An 18981-nucleotide genomic window follows, 5' to 3' on the forward strand; every position below is an offset into this window, starting at 1 on the left:
TCTAAGTAGCTTATGGGCTTTCCTCCTTCCTCAGTTCACCCCATATACGTGCCCCCAAACCCACCCTCTGCCCTTTCTCATTATTGATCCTTGGCTCATGTGTGGTTTCTGCTGGAAAACTCTCCCGCCATCTTCTGAGACCCCTACCCAGTGTTCCCTCTTTACCGAGCCTTCCTTGCCCTGCTCCCTGTGTGACTCTCACACATTCCTCCTTTGCCTGGTTTTGTGTCTGTCACCCCATGAGACTACAGATTCCTAGGGCTGAAGTCCTTAATTGTTCTTCTTTGTGTCCCAAATGCCCAAGCCTCTTACATGTGTACATCAGAAACTCAATTAAAATTGTTCTAATAAATGAACAAATGAAAAAAATCATAGAAGATAGTTCATATATATATATGAATCTATATAAAAGTAGATGATTCCTCTCAACTTGATTATATGTTATTATATTTTACAATTATCTTCTTGATTTTTTTTTCCATTTTGTCCATGGTTTTGTTTCTAATAGCAGGTGTTGGGACATGTCCCTCTGAAAATATGCCAGCTGTCGAAGGGGAAAAACAAATTTAACAAAATGTTGCATATACTGTATTAAATTTGGGGATCAAGCAGAATATCCTTTGGTGTTATGATATCTTAGGAGAAGAAAAGTTATCCTTGACTTTCAGATTTTGTTTTATAAGGCAATGCACTTAATTTTTTTTTTTTTTCTGTGCAGGGAATAACCATTCGACCACTAGTGGAGTTTCTTGATGTTAAGAGGTCAAATAAGAAACAACAAGCTGTCAGTGAAGAAATCCACTGTCGGGTAAGTTTTAACTTAGTGTAACCATTAAAATGATAATAGAAAGAATTGTGTGATTCAGTCAAACAGGTTGACATTATGTTGCTAATTTCCTGAAGAAGAAGGAAATGGCAGAGGGTGAAAGGGGGAAAGGGCTGGGGAAGGTTTCTGTTGGGGTGTGTAGAATGGATGAGGCATGTGATAGCTGCTCCAAAAGAGCCTGCTCAACTCCCACGTGAATAAAAGGAAATCTATTACTTCTCCCAAGGTGAAAATATTTTACTGGAAAATTATCATATTTCATATTTTCCACAGTTATGAATAAACTGTTGTGATGAGCAAAATCATCTTAAGAATTGACAAGATCCCAGAGTTTCCTATATTGTCAGTGACAAAGCATATCAATAGTTTGAAGTGGAATTGTTCTTTTATTACTTTCAGTAAACAACAACCATGAAATCCCACAAACCTATTGGGAGCTTTGGATTTCAGGCATGATATAAATGGAGAGAGAATTACTGATTTCAGGTAAAATTAATCAATTGGTCTGCTTTTCCTTTTTTAGTTTTTTGATCATGTGAAGACTGGGATTGAAGATGTTTGTGGACATTGGGGTCACAACTTTTGGAGAGACAAGTAAGGAGGCTTTAAGCAATTATATTATAAATTGGCTCTGGATCACTCTGAAAACAAGACATTAATTTGTATGATTTTTTTAAGATTGCAGATCTTTCAAATGCTGTGTCATAGTATATTCTTTAAGATAAAGTTCAGCTATAACAGACAACTAGGATAATAGCATATTAAATAACATAGAAGGTTATTTTACTCTTACATAAAAAGCCAGAGGCAAGCAAGACAAGCAGCTCTGCTCCACAGAATCTTCATGGTCCCTAGACCCCTCTGTCTGATCCACTAAGAGTAGCCTCCATTTCCAAACTTGCCTCTGGGACCAAAATGGCTGCTCCAGCTTTGGCCATCATGCCCACATTCCAGGCTGCATGAAGGAAGAAAGATAACCAAGAGACAAAGGCTATGTACCAGCTGCTTTCCAACCAAGTTTCTCCAAAGCTGCCACTCAATTCTTCCCCTCCTGTTGCATTGCTCAGGACTCAGTCACAAGGCTGCTCCTGGCTGTAGGGGAGGCCGACGGACGTGGCTCTTCACTCAAAAAACGGGGCTTCCATTGCTATCAGTTTCTGTCACACATGGCATGTAGTGAGGGGCTGTTAAACATGAGCTTTGAAGCGTCTGAGGATGTAAAGTGACTAGTAGATGTAATGAATGGATTTTTCTTAAAGGCTACACTTCCCTGAAACATTATGTACATTTATATAAATATATTTAGTTTGCTGGTTTGTAAAAGGGTCTCTGGTAGAGAAATAAGATTCATTACTTCTCTTTAGGAATTTTATAGCTGAAGTAGAGAAGATAAGACTAGCCAGGCAGAAGTAGATGCATGGTTTAATATCAGCAGTTATGGGGTCAAAGAAGTAAAGATTAATTCTGGCAGGAGAGTTAGAAGCAGTGGGTTACTAGAGCCAGCTGCAATGGCTGGCGAAAGCTGGTTTTGTGTGTGTCTTCCCAATCCATGTTTGGTGCCATCCATACTAGTAGCTCAACTCAGCCATGGTGTAGTATTTATACAATGGCAGTCAACAAATGCTAAAAAGCAGGACCTTTTTTTGTCTTGGAATATTTATCGGACACTTGCCAGCACACCACTGGTGGGGAAAGACTTTTTGAAGGAGGTCATCTTAAGCCAGTCCCTGAGGGCAGAAAGAAGCATTCTAAGCTAGATTTGGTTAATCCCTCTGGTCTTTTCTTTCCTAAATTGCTTACCAATTAATTCAATTTAACAGGGAATTTTTTTATTATTTACTGTTGCGCATATGTTGTGACATGATATTGGATTGTATAGGAAGTATGAGCCATAGTCTCAGGCTTCTGAAATTTTACCATTTACTAAAGGCAACAAAAACTTCCCACGCAAACGGGCATGAGTGTGTGGCACATCATTAAGTAGTAAAATGAGTTACAAAGACTCTAACTGCTAGAACAGCCTGTACAAGCCTGACCATACTGTTTCATAAATTAGAAAGGCCTATTGGATTTAGCCTTATTTCTTAACTAAGAGAAAAATGCTTTATTTGCACCAAGAAAATACTGTTAGCTGCGTGGGGAAACAAGGTACTAAAATAAAGCAAACTAAAATCTCCATTGTAAATATAAGAAAAAAATGGCTATTTATCATGGGCAGTTCTCACTCTCTTGGAGACAGAAAGTAGATCAGAGAAGCCTAGAATCTGCTTTGTGATATACAGCCTACTTTATATCCCTGGGACCTTCCTAATACCGATGGATCCTTGGCTGTGCCAACCCAGTCATGTAGACCTGACTTTTCTCTTTCTCTTGTTTTTTCACAGCCTTGCCTATTTTTCCACCCACCTTCTCTCTTTCAACCCACCCACTTTTCTCCCTTTCTCTAGCATCCTATCAGTATTTCTCTAAGCTGCAAGGGAGAGGAGTAACCCAGAACAGTTTGTTCCCTTACAAAAGTGAAGACTGGGCTAAAGAACTCTCCCACTCCTCTGCCTCCCAGTCAGGAAAAAAAAATGATATGATCAGGTGGAAGAATCAGGTCAGCAGGCGCTGGGGGGCAGGGTTAGAAGAAGGAAGAGGCGGCCCCTAAGGCCACGTGGATTTGGTCTGACACTCCGAGGGGAGGGATGCCATGCCCTGTCTTCCCAGCAAGGGTGCACGATCTGTGGGGTCCAAGAACTTGTTCCGGGCAAACATTTAAAGGCCTGCCAGGCTGTCTGGACTGTAAGGACCAAAGAGAGAAGAGCCAATCTTGATCCATGTCCGAAAAGTAATACTTACCATTACATGTCTAACATTTTTCTCTACCGTGCACATTCTCTATTTAATAATTTCACAGCCATTTATATATTTCCACAAATGATTTTTTTTTTCCAGGTAATTTTGTGGATTGTCATGTGGCTATGGAGAGATTTGTTGGTGACACAGGCCATTTTTAAAATCAGCTCTGCTTATATCATATCCAATTTAACCATAATCTTTGATATTAGTAAAAGATGAGATAATAGTGGTTGTTTCAGGCATGTTGGGTATCTTTCAGTTTCCTCTGAAATCCTGATGCTGCGAGTGGTTAGTGTCCTGCCAGAGAGCCCTGAGTCAGAGGCATTTGATAATTTGAGAATGAAATGAAAGAGTAATGCAGAAAGAAAGTGTCTCAGACTTGGCAAAAGTTGTCTACTGATGGTGAGAGAACACCTGCGTCTTGCTGGGCAGAGGAATGGAAGGTGCAGAAATACAGTAAAGAACGAAAATGCACAACTCCTATACTAAATAGATCAAATGCCAGTGTCTTGATATTTTTTCTTCCTTTTGTTTATCTCTAGTGAAAAGCTAACATTATAATAACAATAAAAGAACTTTAAAAAGATGAAGTGTTGCTGTCAGGGTCCCTGGCTGTTCTAGTTTGCTAATGCTGCTGGAATGCAAAACACCAGAAATGGATTGGTTTTTATAAAAGGTTACACAGTTACAGTCTTAAGGCCATAAAGTGTCCAAGGTAACACATCAACAATCAGGTACCTTCACTGGAGGATGGCCAATGGTGTCCAGAAAATCTCTGTTAGCTGGGAAGGCACGTGGCTGGCATCTGTTCCGGAATTCTGGTTTCAAAATGGCTTTCTCCCAGGATGTTCGTTTCTAGGCTTCAGCGTCTCTCTAAAATGTCACTCTCAGTTGCTCTTGGGGCGTTTGTCCTCTCTTATCTCCTCAGGAGCAAGAGTCTGCTTTCAACAGCTGTCTTCAAACTGTCTCTCATCTGCAGCTACTCTCTCAGCTTCTGTGCATTCTTTAAAGTGCCCCTCTTGGCTGTAGCTCCTCTTCAAAATGTCACTGTCAGTTGCTCTTCAAAATGTCACTCATAGCACACTGGCTCCATGAACCCAACATGAAATCAAAATAAATTTTGAAAAAAGTAGGTGCAGGCTTTAGTGTAGTGGCAGAGCACTCTAAGGATGGTTCTTTTTTAATTATTCATAGCCCTCCAGTATTAGAACAAAAGACTGGCACCAAGCATGTGGGTTAAAATTCATTCCTTTCATGGCAGACAGGTGTGCCTCCATATCCTGTTGGCTAATGGTGATCACTGTAATACACTTACTACTTTCTTAATAAATGTTTATTGAATGATGTTTCATTTTGATATTGGCATAATAATGCTGCATAACAAACTGCTTCAAAACTCAGTGACTCAAAACAACCACCATTTATTGTTGAAGGTCACGGGTCCTGATGCTGAGTCAGCTGATCAGGGCTGGGCTTGGTGGGTCCAGGCTGATCTTGCCTGATCTGGGCTGGCCCTGCTTATGCATCGGTGGGTTGGGTGACTGTCATTTCAAGCCTCTGCTTTCATCCTGTCTCTAATACCCTATTTGCCGGAGGAAGGAACATTACTGACCCCATGTCAAGGTGGAGGGCAGAACAGGTGACCCCAGGGTATGGTGGAAGGACAGTCCCAAGTAACAGGCAGGGTACAATGGATACAGGCGGGGATTGGTCCCAGCAGATCCAGCCTACCCCACATGCTTGAGGTGTGTCAGTCAGTGCTCTAGACACTGACAATGAATAAAAAAATTCCAGCCCATATAGACCTTACGTGCTAGGAGATAGAAAGTAATAAGACAAATGATTACTGCTAGGGGAAAAATAAATCAGGGAGGTGGTTTGGGAGTGCTGGATGGGGAGACTGCAATTTGTAATATGATGGATGAGAAGGGGTTTCTGAAAAAATACCTACTGAGGGAAGATGTTGAGGAAATCTGCAAGTGAGCCATGAAGTATCTAGGGGAATATTCCTAGTAGAGGAATAGCTAGTGTAAAGGCAGGTTTCCAGGAAGGCAAGGAGGCAGGTGAGGCTGGACCAAAGAGAGCTAGGAAGAGAGAATGCAGGTGCAAATGGTGGCGAGCCGCACAGGCTATTGTGCAGATTTTACTTATATGACACAATGGTGGGAGCAGGAAGGCTGATTAGTTGGCCATTGTGAGAATCCAGTGAGAGATGAGGTGTCATGGACAAGAGTGATGGCAGTAGAGGTGGTGATAAATGGTTGATTCTGTGTGTATTTTAATGGTGGAACTGGCAGCAATTGCTGATGGAGTGGATATGGAGTATGAGACAAATGTAAGCATCAAGGAAGACATCAGGGCTTTTGACCCAGGGGAGTCATCGTAAACTGAGATGGGGAGGCCTTCAGGAGTTGGAGTGGGTTTGAGAGAGGAGATGAGTTCTGTTGAAACGTCAAAGTTGAGAAGCCTATGAGATAGATATCCAAATGGAGATGTTGAATAGGCAGCTGAATATTCATTTCTGGGGTTTCTGAAAGAGAGGTCTGTGCTAAAGATACAAATCTGGGAATCATCAGCATAGAGATGCTGTTTAGAGCCATGTGACTGGGTGAGACATCACTGGAGCGAGGGGAGATAGGACAGAGGACCACGGGACTGAACCCTGGGTCACTCCTATGATAGGAGGCCAGAAAGAGGCAAAAGAACCAACAAAAGAGACTGAGAAAGAGGAAGGAGGGAACCCAGGAGACTGGATTCCTGAAAGCCAGAAGAAGGCAGTGTTTTAAGGTGTACACAAATACATGTGTGCACATATAAAATGATACATAATGATCAGAAGAGCCAAACACTGCTACTAAGTTTCTTCCCCTGGGAATAGTGGAAATGATTTTAGTTGTAAAAACATTTTTTTTTTTCTTACTGAATTCAGTATTAATTGAGGACTTGATTTTCTTTATTTCCAGGTTTAAGAAATTTGATGACAAATACCTGCGAAAGCTTTTGATTCGAGAAAACCAGCCCAAGTCAAGCATTGTATCATTATATAAAAAGCTTGAAATAAAACATGCCATTGAGATGGCAGAGACTGGGATGATAAGCACTGTCCCTTCTTTTGCGTCCTTAAAGTAAGTATAGTTTTAAAACTGCAAGTTAGTATTACTAAATATGTCTTTATAGATCTTTTGAAACCAGTAAAAAAAAAAGACCTACTTTAAAATTTGAAGGCCTAGAAATGTGTACATTACTTTATGTCATATGCTGTTTTATTTTACATATAAATAAAATAAATTTAATATAAATTTAAATTTGCTATTATAAATACGTGTGTAATTATATAGCTATTTCCTTATAGATTAATTACAGTGAAAATATAATAGCTTTCTGGGTTCCTGCCTTGAGGTCTTAGTTTAAGGCTAAAGTACAGTATTTCCAATTCATGGATTGATTTAAGGACAGTAAGTATTTTTCTGGATACTTAATATTTGGTAAGAAATTAGGGATTCCTATGTGCTTTAGGCAGTATCCATGGCAGAATACATGTAATTTATTATATATATAAAATATTCATTCCTTGAAGTGTAGCTAGTACTCTTATGTGAATCATAACATTACATTGTGCATTTCAAGATTTTTAGTTTTTAGGTCTTCATATAACAAATAGATATTAAATATCTTGGGCCTGAGCTTGATGCTCACAGGCACAATCTGAGCAGTTGCTCTGAGGGAAAACTCAGTTATCCAGGTTCTCAAAGGATTGTCGTTGTGATCATGTGTGAAAGAAATCTCATTTTTACTTTATGTTCACAGTTCATTATTAAGCTGAGAGTAAGCAGGGTGAAGGTGAAGGTTTAGGGTTAGGAAAGTAGGCAACAAAATTAGTGGCTGGCTGTGTAGTTGGATAAATGGGTGCCATATTGAGCATTCCTCCTCTCCTGAAATGTTTTCTCTAGAGCAATTAGGGAGAAAGTAAGGAATTGCCTTCCTGATAATAATGGACTGAGTAATCCATACCAAACTATTTCCTGAGAACAATTAGAAAAAGAAGACAAAATATATTTTTAAAGTTGCTTGAGAGCTGGAGTCTTACCAGTGCATTGAGGAAGGGCTTGGCCAAGATACAAAAGAAGAGGGAAGCACAGGATCGTGGAAATGGCATCTGGGGCCATTTCCCCCCTAGAGCTATCTATCAGTTTAAAAAGAGGCAGAGGTTAAAACAGATGTTGACAGACTAATTGGTCTGGGGAATAAAATTGGAATTCAGGACTACCAAGAAGGAAGAGCTCTTGTATCCAGCTGTAGGTTATTACTTTGAAGTCCTGCACCTGAAAGGAAATAAGTCCATCTTAGAATTGTCTCAATCTATGGCTGCTTAATCAGCTGGGATTGATACCACACCTCTTATGGCTAGTTGAGAGAAGTAAACTTTAATTCTCTCTAGAGGAAGATAAGATTATAAAGAGCCTTAAACTACCTGTGTGTTTTTTCACATAAAATGTCTAACAACTGATCAGAAGTATCCAGGCACACGAGTAGACAAGAAAACATGACTGAAAACATTGAGAAAAAAGGCAGTCAAAATAGAAAACAGAAACAGGCACAGAGGAGATCCAGATAATTGAGTTATCAGACATGGACTTTAAAATAAAAAATATAATAATATGCTTAAGTATTGACACATCTGGAATTGTCATGGAGACTGCATAAGTAAAAAAAAATTGGGGGGTTAAAAACCAAAATAACTGAAATTAGGCTCTCATTTGATGGGTTTAACAGCAGAATAGATACAGCAGAAAAGAGAACTGGTGAATTAGAAGAGAGATCAGAAGAAAATAACCAGTATGAAGACCAGAGTGAAAAAAAAAAGGATGGAAAATATAGAGATGTAAGAAATGTATGGGATATGGTGAAAGGGTCCAGAAAGAAATGAGAGAGAGAATGGGGCAGAAGCAATACTTTTAAGTGATAATGAATGGGAGTTTTCCAGAATCAATGAAAGATAGGAAGTACTACATTCTCCAAGCAAATTTCGTAACATATACATCCTAGTAAAACAAAGACAGAATAAATTGTAAATATTCCCAGAAGAGAAAAGTCCTGTTTACTTAAAAGGGGAAAGAAAACTGAAAGCTGACTTCTCAACAAAAGCAATGGAAGCCAATGATTCCTTCAAAATCCTGGAAGAAAATAACTGACAACTTAGAGTTCCATAGCCTGTTAAAATATCCTTCAAAACTTTCAGTAGAATAAATGCATTTTCAGAGAAGTAAAACCATCACCGTAAATACTAATGAATGTTCTTCAGACAGAAAAGGATCTTATAGAGAAGCTTGGAGATTAAGGAAGGAATTAAAATCAATGGAAAGGATAAATATTTGGGAAAATCAAAATGGCTATTGACTGCATAAAATAATAAGAATTTCTTATGGTATTTTAAATGTATGTAGAATTAAAATTCACAATAATAATAGCTTATAAGTTGAGAGGAAGGTGAATGGTGTTAAAGTGTCCAGAAAGTGGTGAAAATAATAATTTATATTGGACTTTATAAGCCAAGAAAAAGTAATAAAAGCTTGTAGCTGACAAGCATCAGAGAAGGGGAATGAAATAACAAAGTAAAATGAATTCAGTAAAAGGCAACAAAAAAGAGAAAACCATCATAGAACAGGTGGGACAAATAGGATATAAATAGTAAGATGGTGTACTTGAACCTAAAGGGAATTACATTAAATATAACTTTACTAAACATGCCAATTAAATGGGAGAGGTGACCAAAAGGGATAAAGACAAAACTCATTAGATGTTGCTTATAAGAGACACATCTTATTTGTGAGGATATAGAAAGGTTACAATTAAAAGAATGAAAGAAAAGGTATTCCGTGAAGGCACTGAACAAAAGAAACTTTGTGTAATTATATTATTATCAGAAAATGTAAAAATTAAGGAAAAATCATTGCTAGAATTAAAGAGATGCATGCCTTAATGATGAAGGTTTAATTCTACAGAATGATATAACAAGTTTCAGTTAGTATACAAATAATAACATAACCTCAAAATATATAAAGCAAAACATGACAGAACCCAAAGCAGAAATACACAAATTCATAACCATACTTGCAAATTGTGATGCTCTTCCCCAGAGACTGATGGAATAGCAGGCAAAATTTCCATAAGGATATAAAAAGTTTTAACAACATAATTAGTAAATGAAAAAGTCTTAAAAATTTTATAAAAAGTATGTTCTCTTACCACAGAAGAATCAAAAACAAGTAAAATAAAAATAAAACCTTGGATATCCTTGTATTTTGAAAGTTAAATAAAAATGGGATCAAATAAATCATGATGGAAAATAAAATATTTTTAATGAGAATGAAAATATGACATATCAAAACATGGGTAAAGCAATATTTAAAACTTTTAGCCTGAAATGCAGATATTACAAATGAAGTTGGGTGAAAAATAAATGATAATTTAAGTACCCACGCTATGAAATTAGAAAAAGAAGCAATAAATTAAACCTATGAATGAATAGAAAAGTTGAATAGTTCTTAACAATTAAGTAAATACATGTTTAATTGAAAACCTTTCTACAAAGAAAATTCCAAGACCACATGGCTTCATTTGTGAATCCAACCAAAAATTTAAGGAAGAAATAAAACAATCTTACACAAACTCTTTCAAAGTTTAATTAAAGAAGAAAAACTTCCCAAGTTGTTTTGTGAGATCAGCATAAATTTCATACTAAACTTGATAAATAAAGACATTTACAAGAAAGGAAAATTACAGACCAACTTCTCTCATAATGTTTCTGTAAAAATCCCAACTAAAATATTAGAAAGTCAGATCCAGAGATACATAAAATAAGGGTATGCATCTCAATGAATTGACTTTATTCTGGGAATACAAGTTGGTTTAACAATCAAAAATCAGTCAAAGTTATCAGCACATTAATAGAATAAAGGAGAAAATTTATATGATCATTCCAAAGATGCAGAAAAATTATTGGATGAAATTCAATATCCATTCTTTGTTTAAGAAAAAACTTCAAACTTAAAGGAAAACCTTCCTTAAACTGATAAAGTCTTCCTTAAACTGATAAGCCTTTCTTAAACTGAGAAACTGTCATGGAAAACCAAGCAAATGTATTTTTAATATTGAAATATTGAAAAATCTACTCTGAGATATGAAACAAGACACTGGGGGCCAATTATTACCACTTCTATTTAATATTTTGTCAGTTCTAAGTGAGAAAAAGGAATGAAATGATATTAAGGTTGGTAAGGAACAGGTGTAGCTGCCATCATTCACAAGCTACTCGATTGTTTTCATAGAAAGTGCAGAAGAACTACAGACTGAGACTGAGAAATAAGAAGTAAATTCATCCGGATTTCTGAATACAGGGTCAAAAAATTAGTGGCATTTTACAAGTAGCAACAAACAGAAGACTTTTTAAAAAAATGTTTAATTTAGGATAGCATCTTGAAGCCTCGTATCTCAACATCAAACATCATCAAACATCAATATCAAATTCAGAGAAAATGTATGAAACACACAGAAAGCTACACAGAAAGTGCAAAACAGAGAAATTAAAGATGATATTAATGAAATTAGAGAAAGACCATGTTCATGGATCTTTTATTTTATTTTATTTTGAAATAAATTCAAAGTTATAGAAACAGTTGCAAAAACAATATAAACCCCTTACACAGAACTCCATTGACTCCCCTCCCCTGATACCCCAATCCACTAACTTTAACATGCTGTCACACTGATATTTCTTTCCCTCCCTATCTATCATCCATCATCTATTGCTCTGTCTTCTGAACATATGAGAGCTAGCTGCACACATCCTTGAACACTATAATTCACATATACAATTCCCATGAACAAGAACATTCTTTTGTGCAATCCCATTAAACACAGCTAAGAAGTACAAGAGATTCGACATTGATACAAAGCTTACATTCTATATTTCCTTTTTTCTTTTTTCCTTATGTCTCAACTGTGTCCCTTTGAGCCTCCTGTCTTCCATCCTCAGATCCCATCCCGGGTCATCCTTGGCATTCAACTGCCATGTATTTAGACTGTCTTTTTTTTTTTTTTTTCTCAATTGTGGAAACATATATACAGCCTAAATCTTCCCATTCCACCCCCTCCCTAGCATTCCATTAGTGGGATTAATCACATTTAGAATGTTGTAATGCTATCTCTTTCCCACCATCCATTACTAGAAATTTCCCTTCACCTCAAACAGCAACCCTACACTCATTTCTTAACTCCCCATTGCCCCTTCCCCCATTTCTCTTAACCCATACTCTAATTTTCAACTCTATGGTCATATTCTCTGATAATTTCTTTGTGTTTACTGTGGGGCTTAAAATTAACCTCTTAAATCCATAACAATCTTGTTTTTCTTTGCTACCAACTTAACTTCAATAGGACACATAAACTATGTTCCTATACTCCTCCATTCCTCCACCTTTATATAGTTCTTGTCAAAAATTACATATTTTACATTGAGTTCAAAACCACTGATTTGTCATTAGAGTTTGTGTATTTTATATCATGTAGGAAGTAAATAGTGGAGTTACAATTCAAAAATTATTGACTTCTATTTGTATTCCATTGTGGTCGGAGAATGTACTTTGAATATATTCAAATTTTTTTTTTTTTTTAATTTATTGAGGCTTGTTTTATGTCCCAGCATATGGTCCATTCTGGAGAAAGATCCGTGATCACTAGAGAAAAATGAGTGTCCTGGTGATTTGGGATGTAAGATTCTGTATATGTCTGTTAAAATTCTCTATATCTCTTTCTCCTTTCTTTGTTTCTCTGTTGGTAGGGCTCCCTTTAGTATCTGAAGTAGGGCAGGTCTTTTATTGGCAAAGTCTCTCAGCATTTGTTTGTCTGTGAAAAATTTAAGCTCTCCCTCAAATTTGAAGGAGAGTTTTGCTGGATAAAGTATTCTTGGTTGGAAATTTTTCTCTCTCAGAATTTTAATTATGTCATGCCACTACCTTCTCGCCTCCATGGTGGCCGCTGATTAGTCACAAATTAGTCTTATGTTGTTTCCTTTGTATGTGGTGAATTGCTTTTCTCTTGCTGCTTTCAGAACTTGCTCCTTCTCTTCAGTATTTGAGAGTCTGATCAGAATATGTCTCGGAGTGGGTTTATTTGGATTTATTCTATTTGCAGTTCACTGGGCATTTATGCTTTGTGTATTTATATTGTGTAGAAGGTTTGGGAAGTTTTCCCCAACAATTTCTTTGAATACTCTTTCTAGACCTTTACCCTTCTCTTCCCCTTCTGGGACACGAATGAGTCTTAAGTTTGGACGTTTTATTTTATCTACCATATCCCTGAGATCCATTTAGATTTTTTCGATTTTTTTTAATTTTTTTTCTCCACTCTTTCTTTTGTTCTTTCATTTTCTGTTCTGTGGACTTCTAGGACACTGAGTCGTTGTTCAACTTCCTCTAATCTTGTATTATGAGTATCCAAAGTCTTTTTAAGTTGACCAACAGTTTCTTGTCTTTCCATAAGATCTTCTATTTTTTCATTTACTCTTGCAATGTCTTCTTTATTCTCTTCTAGGGTCTTCTTTTTGTCCCTTATATCCTGTGCCATGGTCTTCTTCATGTCCTTTATATACTTTGCCATGTTTTTGTTCCTCGATTGTAGTTCTTTGATTAATTGTACCAAGTACTGTGTCTCTTCTGATATTTTGATTTGGGTGTTTGGGTTTGGGTTCTCCATATTGTCTGGTTTTATCATATGCATTAAGATTTTGTGTTGTTTTTGGCCTCTTGGCATTTGCTTTGCTTGATAGGGTTCTTTCAAGTTGTAAAAAAAAAAATACCAATCTCATTTTTTCAGAAATACAAGTTGGTGGCCTACACTTTCTCTAACTAACCAGCAGATGGCGTCTGCGAGTCACCTATACCCCTCAAGTCAGTTCTCCTCAACTTTGTCCTTGTGGTGTGTGGGGAAATGATTCTTGTGGGGTTCAGTTGGTGAACTCAGTTTGGGTGTGTTGCTGGAGCCATCTGCCCTGAATGTGGGGCATGTGTCTGGGTGGTTAGGGAGGCAGGGCAGCTTTAATATTCATACCTCCCCGGTGTTCCCGTAGATTCAAGGCTGTTGCAAGAGTCTAAGCCTTCATTTCAGTTCTGCCCCAGACTCTCTGTCGCTGACCCACAAACCACCGGCATTGACATAGCATCCCTGGGTTTTCCGAGCGGGCCCCCCTCCTCAGCTGTGATCTTCCAGGATCTCTGCTGAGGGAAGGCTGTGCTACGTCACAAGTGCGTGCCGTCCCTCAAGGGAAGCCCCAGGCCGCCAGGCTGTGCAGGGGCGCTCTCAGCCTGATGCGAAGATGACCGAACGGGGCGTCTTCACCCCTCCCCTCCCCTCACACAGTTCCTCCTTCCCAGCTCCGGGACAACTGGCGCGGTTCTGGGCTGTGGGCACGGCCCTGGGCAGGAGTGTCTCCAGCCTGCCAGGGAGCCAGCTGCAAGCTGTGGGGTTTCTTTCTCCTTCCACTCTCCCCTCTGCTCCCCTGGCCCTGAGGGAATCTGCATCGGGCTATCCTCCATGACAGACACTGAGAGGCCGGCTCAGCCCGCTCCTGCCGTGCTGCACTGCGCGGTTCCCACTGTTGCAACTGCAGCCGCTCCTGGATTTTTCCCTTTTTTTTTTTAAAGAACCAGTCTGTTTCCAAACACCAACCCCCAGCTTCCCCATACCTCAGCGCAGCCGCGGGACTTTCAGTCAGCTTACTCACTCGTTTCAGAATGCAGACTCCCGGTTTCACCAAGTGCACGGCCCCTGTGGTTCTAGCAGACCTTGTCCAGCTGGTGCATCGCTGAAACCAGTATTCTGTCTCACCTAGCCGCCATCTTAGGTTCTCTCCCATATTCATGGATCTTAAGACTCAGTATTGTAAAATTGTCTGTTCTCCCCAAATTGATCTATGAATTCAGAGTAATTAAATTCAAAATCCCCTCAGGGGTGTGTGTGTGTGTGTGAGTGTGTGTGTGAGTGTGTGCGATTAGACAAACTTATTCTGAAATTCCTATGAAATATTTGCATATATATATATATATACACACACACATATACACATATATATATTCATAGGAGCATTATTTGTAATATCCGAAAAATGGGAAATAACACAAATGTCCATCAACAGTAAAATGGGCAGATAAATTGGTATGTTCTATAATGGATTATTATACAGCAATGAAAATGAAGTAACTACAGTAACACAAATGAATCTCAAATATAATGCAAAAGAAAATAAATGTAAAAGACTACATGTTATATTATTCCGGTTCAGATTCAGACACAACTAATCTAGGAGGTTAGAAATCAGGATATTGGTTACTTTGGCAAAGCAAGAGGGAAGTACTGATTGCTTCGGGGGAGCATGAAATGGTGTTTGGGCTTCTGGTTAATACTCTGTTTCTTGACATGAGCAGTGTTACATGGATATGTTCACTTTTTGAAAATTCATTGGGCTGTATGCTTAACGATTCATACACTTTTCTTTCTTTATATTATTTTCCAATATAGTTGTTTTACAAATAAATAGGGAGGCAGTTATGCCCTTTTCATTAGAGGTGTTCAGACATACATTGGTAAACACTGGGTGGGTGTGTTGTACGAGAAATTCATGTATCAAAAATGTTGCTCCTTAGTGACCTTACTTGTTCTCTCTAATTCTAAAATTCTGTGAATTAACCTTGTGATTAAAAAAAAAAAATATTGGACTAGAAAGCTGGAAAGCTGCCTAAACAATACCACTGTCTTATGAAGACGTGTCTTAAACAATCATCTGAACAAATGTTTGTTACTATAATGAGGTATTAATAATAGGGTGGTATATGGGAAAAATAAGATTAATATAAACTAAGGTCTATAGTTAACAGTAACATTGTAATATTATTGCATTAATTGTAACAAAGGCACTATACCAAAGCTAAAGGTCAATAATAGGGGGATATAAGGGGTATGGGATTTTGTTCTTTGGAAGAAATGAGAATGTCCTCATATTAATTTTAGTGGCGGATGCATAAGTATTCGTGAATATACCAGGAGCCATTGATTGTACACTTAGGATGGATCGTATGGTGTGTGAATAAAACTGTTAAAAAAATAATAATAATGGAGGGAAAAAGGGATGTTTTTGGTTTTCTTTTTTATTTTTATTTCTTTTTTTGGAGTAATGAAAATGTTCTAAAATTGTGGTGTTGAATGCACAACTGTATGATGATGCTGTGAGCCATTACTGTGTACTTTAGATAGATTATATGGTATATGAATATATCTCAATAAAATTGCATTTATAAAAAAATCATCTGAGTATTGAGGTTGAGGCAAAAAAAAGAAATCTAAATCTAGAGAAGTCTGTCCTGCTAAAACTTTATATTTCTGTGTTCATTTCTCTGTGTGTATTCATTACTCAATGGGAACTAGGCTTTTGTACCCCTATAATTATTATTATGATTGGTTTATAGCAGCAGCTAGTTTACATTAAAAAAATATGAGAATATGCTCTTTAATGTGTGTCCTTGGCCCATCTCTTATAAAACCTGCATTTATGTGTCTTACCTACACAGCTGTAATTGGTTTTCCTAATTTTATTTTCCTATCTATTTATTTTATGTATTACATATTTTTTTAGGCTCCTCAAAGCCTTTTTGGAAAGAAGTTAGGATAATGACATATAAATATATATGTACATATTATAAGTGGTGTGTTTGCAAATATTTATAATGAGGTATTTAAAAGACCAAGCTGTAATGATGTAATATAGCCAATTAAGTTTCTGTTGCAAAAAACTAATCTATATTATTTTATTTGTGGAGTATTAGAAATAAATTAAAAAGTGATAGCATCATAGGTCACTATAGTTTCTCTTCCTTTAAAAAATTATTGCATGGATACAATCTGTAAAAATAATGCATGCTTAAACTTGTCATGGATGATTTGGATACTGAAAGAAAAGTTTTAAAATCTTGAATTATTTTAAAATATTAACTCTAACAGTTCCTAAATGTTAGTCTTTAAGCTAAGATGGTCCTCTTAAATAATGTTCTATCTCTAAGGAAGAAAACTGATGTTTCCAATATTTATTGAAGAATAAAATACTCATTTTCTAAACTTTCACAGTGACTGTCAGGAAGAAAAAATAAGGAAACTCACACCTGGTGAAATGGATGAAATTCGAGAAATTTTATCAAGAAATCTCTATCAAATCCGCCAACGGGTAAGAGTAATTTATTTACCAAAATATTCATTTGTCTTTGGTGAAAAATGCCCCTTCTGATTTTGTGCTACTATTGGGTGCCCCATCGTGAACCTCACCTTCTGCAGGTCCCACGTCTTCTCTTCTCCTCTCAGGCCCCCTTTCACCATGTCCTCACCCTTCTGGGTGCCACTCTCGTCCGGACACCATGGCCGAAGCTTCAGAGCCCCTGGGATTTCTGCTCCTGTGGGCTCGGAGAGAAAGAAATGGGTGTTGACTGACTGTGAAGAAATGAGTTCATCGCTTTTATTTTTTTGAGGAAATAGCCTTTTAGTGTAGAAGACTTAATATCTATCTAACCCTCCTTGTTATCCATAAAGTAAGATAGGTTCTTCCTGTAGTGTGTCTTCTGAGTGACTTCTTTCCCTGCATTTTCATTGTGCATGTCCCATTCTAATGTCTCCTGATACATAGTTAACTCTCAGCTGGCACACCTTTGCCAAGGCTCATTTCAGGGCCCTACAGGTATTTAATCCTCCAGCCACCTAGGGCAGGTGTTACTGTTGTCTCCATTTGACAGGTGAAGAAACTGGGGCCCAGCGAGCTGAAGTGTCTTGCAGTGTCACCCATCTTGTCAGCAGCCCCTCATTGCTGTTGGGGTCATGTCTGCACCTTTTTAACTGGTCTCCCCAATAACCTTCTCCAGCTCCACTCGTCTCCCTAAAGCCTCTGTTTAGCCGTAGCCTTCTCCTATTTAAAAGAAAACAAAACAACAGTTGTAACTTCCATGCCAAACTGTTTTTTCAGAATTCGGCATCTCTGTGTCCAGTTTCCCCTTTATTCAGCCTGATGTCCACAGCTCCCTCACGGACCTCCCCAGACTCCTGCAGAGTTCATTCTCTTGCCTGTGTTGTTCTCCTCTCCATCTCCATGTGGAACGCTCCCCTCTGTCCATCAGCTGACCCGTATCCTCCAGTTTTTAAGCTGTCCCTAGCAACGGCCATGCTTTTCTCAGTCCTCTCTTTAAATGGGACACCACTTACAGCTTGCTCCACATGATTATAACACTTGATTATATGACTTTTTATTATTTTGTTAGCTTATTTGCTGTCCAAGGAGATAGAAAATTCCTTAAGGCAGGATCGAGACTTGTTCTATATTACTTTTGTGTATCACTCAAGGGCCTAATATATTTCTGAGCATAGGGATATACCCAAGAAATATATATTACTTCTATAAAAAATGAACTTAATTACTAAGAACGATTTATTTTAGGCAACACATACCTATACAGCTTATAAAGCTTTAAATATATATACGTAAAATGTACAGCTCTAGTTTAGACATTTTTACTCCTTCTAATACTGGCACGTAACTGCTGGTGGCAGCAACTTTCTCTTCTATATTTGACAACTCAGTTGAAAAGAGGAATAGTTCTGAAGTTAATCAGAAGGACATGGCACCACCAAGTGGCTTAAAGTGGTTTGTTTTTTATACCAGTGATATCTATTCAATAGAGTTCATGTATATATTTTTCCCAGTTGCTAGTGATGGTTAAATACTTCAGAGTAGACAAAGCCACTCAATGAATTGCATCAGTTTTCTCATTTATTAAGATTGCACTTTTCAATGAAAAAAAACAAATGGGACCCTCAAAATTTGAAGAATGTTAATTTTTACATTTTTAATTTAATTTATTTTTTCCCTCTGCACAGAAGTCCTAAGTGCCTACCTGAATTGCAGAGCCAAGGAAATGTCATAAAGTTTTGGAAGTTCTGGGGGAATGTACGGTTTTTTTGTAAAACGTCACTTAATGTGTTTTCTTTTCAGACTTTGTCGTACAACAGACACAACCTGACTGCCGACACCAGCGAGAGACAAGCCAAAGAGATTTTGATCCGCCGGCGGCACAGTCTGCGGGAAAGCATCAGGAAAGACAACAGCTTGAATCGGGAGCGCAGGGTAATTGGGATTTGGGCCCCTGGAATGCAGAGGGCTTCCAAGAGCAGAGCCAGCTGCTGAGCCGGGGGCTTTGCAGACAGAAAGGCTGCCGAGAGTTATTCCA

At 37.9% G+C, this 18981-nt stretch overlaps 2 protein-coding genes across 3 annotated transcripts in view; one reads left to right on the forward strand and one right to left on the reverse strand.

The window, feature by feature from the left end:
• SLC9A2 (solute carrier family 9 member A2) overlaps nucleotides 1-18981 on the forward strand; it is a 123018-nt gene that overhangs the window by 78180 nt on the left and 25857 nt on the right. For both annotated transcript variants that reach the window (XM_037806689.1, XM_037806688.1), the window contains exons 6-10: nucleotides 719-808; nucleotides 1350-1420; nucleotides 6631-6792; nucleotides 16841-16937; nucleotides 18747-18878. In XM_037806689.1, the coding sequence (XP_037662617.1) occupies nucleotides 719-808; nucleotides 1350-1420; nucleotides 6631-6792; nucleotides 16841-16937; nucleotides 18747-18878 (552 nt within the window). The remainder of the gene's footprint in view (nucleotides 1-718; nucleotides 809-1349; nucleotides 1421-6630; nucleotides 6793-16840; nucleotides 16938-18746; nucleotides 18879-18981) is intronic.
• The window catches only part of MFSD9 (major facilitator superfamily domain containing 9), an 81797-nt gene that overhangs the window by 11118 nt on the left and 51698 nt on the right, over nucleotides 1-18981 (reverse strand). Inside the window, exon 7 of the mRNA XM_037806690.1 lies at nucleotides 17036-17160. Within this exon, the coding sequence (XP_037662618.1) occupies nucleotides 17036-17160 (125 nt within the window). The remainder of the gene's footprint in view (nucleotides 1-17035; nucleotides 17161-18981) is intronic.

This window comes from Choloepus didactylus, chromosome 17, assembly GCF_015220235.1.
Source record: "Choloepus didactylus isolate mChoDid1 chromosome 17, mChoDid1.pri, whole genome shotgun sequence".
NCBI lineage: Eukaryota > Metazoa > Chordata > Mammalia > Pilosa > Megalonychidae > Choloepus > Choloepus didactylus.